This window comes from Bison bison, unplaced genomic scaffold, assembly GCF_000754665.1.
Source record: "Bison bison bison isolate TAMUID 2011002044 unplaced genomic scaffold, Bison_UMD1.0 scf7180017864322, whole genome shotgun sequence".
NCBI lineage: Eukaryota > Metazoa > Chordata > Mammalia > Artiodactyla > Bovidae > Bison > Bison bison.
The window spans coordinates 2713986-2723235 of record NW_011494894.1 but is presented as its reverse complement, the minus strand read 5'-3'; the positions used below and the strand labels follow the sequence as shown (position 1 = coordinate 2723235).

The 9250-nt window shown below is 48.5% G+C and overlaps 1 protein-coding gene across 1 annotated transcript in view; it reads right to left on the bottom strand.

The window, feature by feature from the left end:
• Positions 1-292: 292 nt before the first annotated feature.
• SMYD2 (SET and MYND domain containing 2) overlaps positions 293-9250 on the bottom strand; it is a 58735-nt gene continuing 49777 nt past the window's right edge. The window contains exons 11-15 of the mRNA XM_010853125.1: positions 8029-8139; positions 7222-7342; positions 6091-6265; positions 2931-3039; positions 293-734 (exon numbers count right to left, since the gene is read on the bottom strand). Coding sequence (XP_010851427.1) covers positions 654-734; positions 2931-3039; positions 6091-6265; positions 7222-7342; positions 8029-8139 — 597 coding nt within the window. The 3' untranslated portion in view covers positions 293-653. The remainder of the gene's footprint in view (positions 735-2930; positions 3040-6090; positions 6266-7221; positions 7343-8028; positions 8140-9250) is intronic.

Below are 9250 nucleotides of genomic sequence, written 5' to 3'. Positions count from 1 at the left end.
ACTACATGGACTTTTGTCCATCTAGTGATATGTCTGATGTTCCCCCAACCAACAGAGGGGGCTTCCTTCGTTACTCAGATGGTAGAGAATCTGCCTGAAATGTGGGAGACGTGGGCTCGGTCTCTTGGTTGGGAAGGTCCCCTGGTGGAGGGAATGGCAACCCATTCCAGTATTCTTGCCTGGAGAATTCCACAGAGGAGCCCGGTGGGCTACAGTCCATGGGGTGGCAAAGAATCGAACATGACTAAGCAACTTTCACTTTCATCCAACAGAGGAAAACACAAACTTCAAATATGATTATGTTTTTTATTCTCTTTCATCATTCATGTTTGTTCAGAACATTACAGTAGTCGTGAAGGGAAAAATAACTACAGCTTTAAATCTTCGGACACAATCTGTCTGAAATATAATATATGAAACCATGCCATTATCTCTTAGGGGAAAAAAAAAAGCATTCAAAAATGCATTTGATATTTTAGGTCAAAGATTAAGATCCATGTCCAAGTAAGCCATGTGTAAGGTTTAAGTGCAAGTCATGTTTTCATTCGGTGAGTTTACAGAAATGCTGGCGTGACGTGAATGATTTGAAATAGTCAAATCCTTGAAGGTTTCTGCACTAGGATTTAAATAAAAACTAAAATGTCAGCATAGTTTCAATGGCTTTCAATTTCCTGTTTGATCTCAGAAATGTACGGATGGTCTTTGCCATGAGCTACTTCCATGATGGCAATGGCCTAGGAGAGAGAGGAACAGGTTGAGAGTTTGAAGCCAGCCCCCCTGTCCCTCCCCTAAGCTGACTTTCATTCAGGCTAGACTTCTCTGCTTGAAGGTGCAGGGTACTAAGTGGTTTTCAGAGCCTGTGTTCTCCTCCAGTCTGGCTTTTTTTTTTTTTTAAAAAGGAAAAAGACAAGATTGTCTCATATCTAGTCATCCAGTCTCTATTGCTGAGGAAAACATTCTTCAGTAGCTGAAGAAATGATAGAGAAATGATTTAGGGACAAACCTTTCTGATTTTAGTGTACATCACTAATGCGTAAGACATGACTAAATCGTTTTTCCCTTTCGAAAAGTGTATGCTTACGTCTTTTTATGTATTCTTTAAAAACCTAAAAATAGGCACGAGCTTCATATGAGGAATCCAGAGAGAATATATTTAATAAGGTTTCTTTCAAATGAGAGAGAGTGTGTGGCTCCATCCTTCCTAGCTGTGTGACCTTGGGCAATTTACTTAACTACTCTGTGCCTCAGTTTCCTCATCTGTAAAATAAAACAGGGGTAATACCTCCCTCTCAGAGTTGTTGATATACATCAAGTGTTTAGAACAGTGTCTGGCATATAGGAATTACATATCTAATGTAATCCATAATAATTTATCTTGCTCTTCTGTGTTCAAAAGTATTATTCATAAAGAGAAAAACTTAAATTATTCCCATTCCCTCAAACAGGGAATTTTTGATGGCTTGTGACTGTTGACCGGCCTTCCTTTCTGTTACTATTCTCTTCCTAGATGTCAAACCAGCAGGAATGCAAGCCTTCAGGAATCACGTGACTTAAATGTCTCTCCTCACCCCCTGCATTCACCTCAGGACTCGTGTTCCTTCCTCAGATCCACTCTATCCTTCAGGGATCTGCAATCAGTTTACTTACTCTGCAACTGAGACCTAACTGCTTAATGTTCCTCCAACCTCACTGAGGCAATAAACGTCGTCTTAGAAAAACCAATTCCGTGGTTCAAAACCAGAATATTTGATCTTTCACTCCCACGTCCAGGCTGGGTCGGCCCTGGCACTTCCTTCCACCATGTGGGACCGTATTCCATCTTCCTGTATAGTGTACTGGGGAGGTTTGGGGAATCTGGAGGGTTTGGCGTCCAGGCCTAGTCCACAACCTCGACTTTTACAAAGGTGTTTCTCTTAGTGGCACAAAGAGACTGTCCCAAAGGTTATAGTTGATCAACTTTTGGCTTCTCTATAAATAACGACTGTCCCAACGATTGTATTTCATCAGTTATTGACATCCATAGAAAGAGCAATGAGAAGCGATACTCAGGATGGTGACTGTGCTTCTGTAAGATACGGGGCACGGCCTGGCGCTCTCACCCACTGGGCACAGGGCAGCTGGCAAACACCGCGCCCAGGGTCTTGGTTCTCCCTGTGTGTTAGTCCCAGTGTGAGAGGGGAGACTTGAAGCTTTCAACTCAGAAAGACCCCAGTTTGAATGAGAACCTCACCATGTACCCTCAACAAATTACTTAACCTGCTTGAATCTCAATTTTTTCACTGGGAAAGCCTATCTCATTTTTTTTTTTTTTTTTTCGGGAAATAAAAGAAAAGGACCGCATGAAGGTCCTGGCATGTAACTGTATTCAATGAACACTGTCAATGATTATTAAGTTCATTTTAAAAACTACAAAAGCATTAATTCTCACACTGAGGGCCTCTTCAGGCCCAAATGCCTTGACTTCACACAACTGGGCATCATGAATCTATAAACCTCAAAGAGCAGAAATTTGGAGAATTCCTTCACCACAGTCTTCTGACCTATCCTTGGCCTTTTTTTTTTCCCCCTTTTTATCTGTTATAGTGGATCAGAAAAGACATTTTAATAATGCTGGCCTCTTAGCATGGTCATATTTAGCACTTCCATGGCTTCCCAGGGGACAGAGGCAGTACCCCCTTCACAGCTGTGAGCCTGTAGCCACAATGTGGATGTACCTTTCTCAACAGGAGCGTCAGGACGCAAACCTGCCAAAGGCACAATTACTTGGTCCCCGGCCGCCTGCAAACCCACCTTTGCCCACTCCTATGGCCGGAGGGTGGCCCAGGGCTGGTCATTCTCTGTGGCTCTATCAGTCACCCGCGTCCCGCAGGAAGGAGTGCAAGGAAGGGAAGTGCCAGGCATGGGACAGCCCAGCTGCATCACACACGCACCTTCTTCAGGGCTCTCTCCCCAGCAGCTTTGTTCTCCAGGCCCATGTACAGTCTTCCTAGCTTCAGCCACATGGAGGCCACGTTGAGGGAGTACAGAGGATAGTGCTTACTGGAAAAAGAGAAGACAACAGGCCACCTTGTCACAGCTTCTGAGGGTCCACAGGCCAGACACAGTGAGCTGTGGCTGCCCAGCTGATGGGCGCCCTGTCCACAGCAACCAGGTTCCTCGAGACCCTGGCAGGGGCTGGTGGAAGACATGGATGGTTCAACCCTGCCTACTCATTGTGGATGCACTTCCTTTTAGGCAGTTTGTGTGCTTCTGAAAAACCACATAAAATCTACAGGGGAGATCCTACATAAAGACACGAATAAACACAAATTCAATCCTAGCCTCAGATTTTTGTTTTAGGTACACCTGCTGCAGGCATTGGGAAAAACGTCTTTTAAAATAAATCCCTGGGACTTCCTTGATGGTCCAGTGGTTAGGAATCTACCTTCCAACACATGGGACGCAGATTTGATCTCTGGTCGGGGAAGTAACATCCCGCATGTCTTGGGGCAGCTAAGCTTGTGTGCCTCAACTAGAGAACCCACATGCCACAACTAGAGAAGGCTTGCACACCGCAATGAAGACCCAGCACAGCAAAAAAAAAAGGTAAATTCCCTCTTTATGAATATCCCCTCACGTTAAAAAGACAGTATCCTTAAAGATACACACACACCAGTGAATCAAGACCTCAGCTTGCTGTCACACTCTATGATTATCATTTGGTTTAGCAAAATTATAAGCTCTCTAAAGGCATACTTCCTACTTCTTTTCTCCATTACCCAAGAGAGGGCTTTGTTTACAGGAGATCTTCTCTTTCTGGTTTCAACTGAAGGCTGACTGATAGGCCTGCCTAGGAAAGAGCCATCTCCCTATGAACAGAGCCTAGGAGGCTTTTGGGGGTGGGGAGGTAGGAGCTGGAGGTGTTTATTTACAGGCTCGTCTGTTCTACCTGCAGTGTCCTCAAAGTCCATAGACACATTCAAGCTGTATTCCCAGGCATGTGGAATCCCTGGGGATCCCCACAGTACCAAATTCTTCCCTGGTCGCTCAGCTGGTAAAGAATATGCCTGCAATGCAGGAGACCCTGGTTGGATTCCTGGGTTGGGAAGATCCCCTGGAGAAGGGATAAGCTACCCACTCCAGGATTCTTGGACTTCCCTGGTGACTCAGTCAGTAAATAATCCACCTGCAATGCGGGAGACCTGGCTTTGATCCCTAGATTGGGAAGATCCCCTGGAGAAGGGATAGGCTACCCACTCCAGGATTCTTGGACTTCCCTGGTGACTCAGTCAGTAAATAATCCACCTGCAATGCGGGAGACCTGGCTTTGATCCCTAGATTGGGAAGATCCCCTGGAGAAGGGATAGGCTACCCACTCCAGGATTCTTGGACTTCCCTGGTGACTCAGTCAGTAAATAATCCACCTGCAATGCGGGAGACCTGGCTTTGATCCCTAGATTGGGAAGATCCCCTGGAGAAGGGATAGGCTACCCACTCCAGGATTCTTGGACTTCCCTGGTGACTCAGTCAGTAAATAATCCACCTGCAATGCGGGAGACCTGGCTTTGATCCCTAGACTGGGAAGATCCCCTGGAGAAGGGACTGGCAACCCACTCCAGTATTCTTGCCTAGAGAATTTCATAGACAGAGGAGCCTGGTGGGCTGCAGTCCATGGGGTCGCAGAGAGTCAGACACAACTGAGCCACTAAGCACAGTACAGTGACCCAGGGAAGGCAGGGCTGGGCCTCCCCAGAGGGCCTCCCTAAAGCTAAGAGAGGGTGGAGCATGGCAAGCCCTGCTGGGAGAGCAACCACAAGGCCAAGATTCATGCAAGTTCTCTCTCCCCCTACAGATCTCAAGGAGGGAAGTGTGCATGGACTTCCTCACCCATCTCAGGAAGGACAGGCTGTGAGATTATCCCCATAGGATCAAATTCTGTTTCCAGGAGCAGATTTTAAGAGCTGGCTGCCCCGTGGGCTCCCCCTGCTGGCTTATCACGGCACTGTGGGGTAAGTGGAGGGCCAAGTGGGCAGTGGAGATTCAGATTAGACAGAGTTAACAGCCCTGATCTTAGAACCTGAAGGGGTACTGAGGGCTAAGCAAAAGCACCAGGGTGCCTCTGACACAGAGATTTCAGGTGTGATGCCAAGAGACTCGAAGCCGCTTGGTCTTGAAGAGACTCTGAAGTTTAACATAAATGTGTTTAACAAGCACCCTAGTGATCTGATCTAGGTCAGCCCGGCCCTGAAGCAGCTAGTCAGAGCCACCTCCTGTCACCCACCTTAAGGTTTACTAACCCTCTCGACAGGAAACCTTCCCATGATTAACATTCATTATTACTACAGGTTAAAATCCAACTTACTTTAATCAAATCTATGGGAGAATATTAAATAATCGCAACCAGCAGTCCCAGAGTTTCCTCATTTGCAAACTGAATGAGTGAGTGAAAGTTGCTCAGTTGTGTTTGACTCTTTGCGACCCCATGGACTGCACAGCCCTCCAGGCTCCTCTGTCTTTGGGATTCTCTAGGCAACAATAGTGGAGTGGGTTGCCATGCCCTCCTCCAGGGGATCTTCCCAACCTACGGGTCGAACCCAATTCTCCCGCATTGCAGGTGGATTCTTTACCATCTGAGCCACCAGAGAAGCTGGTGCAAACTGAGGCTGCACTTTTAAAAAAGCAAAAGAAGGAGATGGAAAACAAGAAAGCGTTTCTGAGGCCACCGCTAACCAATTACTCAGTACCATTTAACTTAAAAGGCACAGCAAGGAGGAGAAACCAGCCGGTGGCTTTTTCACACTGGTTTGAATTAACTCCAATGAACAGAGCATCCTGGACGGGTCCCAGGAGGGATCCTGCCCCAGCCCTCCCCCCGCTACCCGGTGTCATCTCAACCTGCCTCCCTGGGTGTCTCTTCCGGGTGGTGGAGGGCACAGGCTGGGCCCAGGGGAAGCACCCTGAGCATGCACCTGCAGATGTCATGGAGAGGAGAGAAAGCTGCTCCCGGCCCGCTCCAACATGGGAGCGTATAGACAGAATGGCCAAGGGACGCGTTCCAAACCACCCAACTCTACTCTGAGCTACGCTGATGGGAAGAGCCAGTGCAATCACCTGTAGGGCTGGATGATTTTCTGTCCATACCGCAGGGCTCCCTCCCAGTCCTGCATGTACAAGCAGACGCCCATGGCCTGGTACATCATGTGAAGCATGTACACGTTACTGTCCTCGAACACGCAGCTCATCTTCTCCTGGCTGAGCTCGCAGATCTCCAGCAGCTCACTAGGGGGTGCTGTGGAGTCAAGGAACCGACAGGCCTGGCAGTTCCGGAGGAGGCTTCCAAGGGCTGGCGGCGGGGGGCAGGCGTGGGGCGGTGGAAATGGGGCAAGGAGTTACTGTTTTGTCCACTCCACCCCCAGCTACACCTCTGAAAAAGTAAATTACAGAAAGCCAAGCAAGTGAAAGGACCCATATATTTTTCTGGAAGGAAAAGATACTAGGAAAAACGGAAGACCTCAGCTGTTAAACACAACTAAAGAATTTTAGCCACAGGGAACACAGCCTTCCTTCCGCTGTGAACAGTGTTGATTAGAATAAAAAAAAAAATCTTCAATCTTCTGTTTAAATCTAAATCCTCACCCAAGCTGGGAACTTTTGCTAAAGCTCTTAAGGAAACATTCTCCAACATGGGAAAGTTCTTTCTTACTTACACTCAGAAAAAAAAAAAAAAGTGACTTTAATTTCCTTTCACTGGTTTTCCGTCTTCAGTACAAATCTAACCCAAGAAAACGCTACAATATAGTGGTTAAAAATATGGATTGTGCTGGCAAACCTGGGGCAAAACCCTGCCCTGCTGAACAGCGTGCCCTGGGCAAATGACCTGCTACCTATAAGCCTGTTTCCACCTGTTACACAGCAAAACCCTCAGTAAGGTGCCTTGCCCAAAGGAAGATACCCAATCAGTGAGGGTCTTCAAGGAACTGTTCTCCACTTTTAGAAAATAAAAGCCTTCCACCAGGATGAGCTCCTGAGCAAACTAGTCCAACAAAGAGAAATAAGATAAGGGCAACATTGTGAAACACTGACATAGCTGACTACAGGTCGTGGATGGCCAGGAAGTCTTCACCTGGCCATCCTTTGATAGGAAACGTCCTGCCTTCAATACTCAGAAACCCACCCTTCTCCTGCTTCCGGTGCCCAGCTCGCCAACGCCCCCTGTAAGATCAGGAAGGTTGCAAAGGATATATTTGTAGTGCTTGGCTCGCCGGAACTCCTCAATGACATTGCGTGCATATCTGACCATGTCGCGGATGGTTTCTGCCTTCGGGGGGTCGTTGAGCTTCCGGATTTCCACCTTGGCCTTATCCTGAGGGAAATGGCCACCGGTTACTTCCCACGGAAACCATACTGATGGGCAGATCTCTCAAATAGCACATTTTCCCACACAGAGGAACAGGCTTGCCCCTTCTAAGGTTATGAAAGAATGAAAGGGAATCAGGCAGTGGGTCTCAGGAAAGTTCAATATTCATTACCTACTCACAGAAAGACAAAACTATTCATTTTTGAGGTGTTCCCACACCTGCCTCGATATGTCTGCTGTGGGCAAATATGTCTGTTCACACATCTATGAAGTCAAGGGAACAGAATAAGGAGGGGAGGCACTGACAAGATAACCTGCGTGATGTCCAAGAAAATTCTGTGGAGTCTGGTGAAGAGGTGGGAAAGCTGGAGAATGCTGTCCACCTCCTTGTGGGTAGACCTCGCTGCCCATCTTTCTCCCTCCTCTTTGGAGCATCCATTTCTTTTAAAGAAATAGCAATTTGGCGAATCCTTCTCTTATTTGTACAATGTGATGGAAATGTTTTCATCAGCTCTGAGAATCAAGTTGGAACAGAGACCTGGTCTGACTGGATCCCCTGGGCTGTGCCAGTAAAGCAGGTTTAAAGGCTCAAAAACACGAGGAGGAGACGCCCGACTCAGGCAGGGGTGCTCGCCTGGCAGAAAGGCCCCGAGAGAGTCGAGTCAGCATCTGTGCTGGGAGAAGGTGCTGACCTTGTCTTTGGTGGTACACTCCTGGCATTCACAGGTGAAGAAATAAGAATCTCTTAACCGATCATTCCTATCTTCCGTTGGGTACAGGAGGTCAATGTAGCTGGTAAAAACCTAAAGTGAAAAAGTGAAAGCATTCGTTGCTCAGTCATGTCCGGACTCTTTGTGACCCCAAGAACTGCTGCCTACCAGGCTCCCCTGTCCATGGAATTCTCCAGGCAAGAACACTGGAGTGGGTTGCCATTTCCTTCTCCAGGTCCCAGGGATTGAATCCCAGTCTCCTGCATTGCAGGCAGATTCTTTACCATCTGAGACACCAGAGAGGTCCGATAAAAACCTACGGGGATCTGAAAAGTTGTTTGCCACAGGCCAGCTCATGCCGTGCCCTCCCTGTTTGGCTCTGCAAACACTCCTGATGGTGACTGTGAGGAGGGCCGCAGCTCGGCACAGTCTTCACCCTAACACACTGAACTCCTTCACCTGGCACCGCTAGTGCTGTCCACCTCCTCTTACAGAATCAAAGGGTCCCTAAAGTGGTAAGTTGGAGGATTCAGAGCAGCCCTGCCTCCATCCTCCGCAGAGAGCGAGCTGGGCTCTGGCCCAGCAGTGGATGCCCTTGTCTCGGGCACAGAAGCAAAGGCCACCATCGGCAAAGAGTCTGCTCGGCCTTGGGATGGGTCCTGCGCTGGCTCCGCTTGGCCTTTGTTAGGGGTCTTTTATCTCACAACCGGGAATGGCTCACACGCACTGCTGCGTGGGTGGAGGGGAAGCAAGAATGCACATATGCACGCGCGCACACACACACACACACACACACATTTCCCTTTATCCTGCCATCAGCTGGCGATGGAGCAGGAAGTCAGGTCAGCAGGCTGGGACAGGTCAGTGCAGGAGGGCACAGCTCCTAGGCCACCAGCCCACTGCTGCCTTACCCAGCCAGGCCGGAAAACCTGGAAAAGTCATACCTTTGGGCTCATCAAGCCCTCCTGTCCTTGCTTTTTCCTAGCAGTCTCTATAACTGAGTCCTGGAACATATGGAGGAGGCCGGCATTTAACTGCCCATTATCCACTCACTGTGACGGCACTGGCGGCTCGTCCCACACCATCAGGCAGACGTCTGACGGAACAGATGGGTGTCCCAGAGCCGTCACTGTGCCAGTCACCTCGGGTGCTGGCAGGCAGGCCAGGGCGGGGGACCTGCACGAGCTGGGTGCTCACAGGTGCC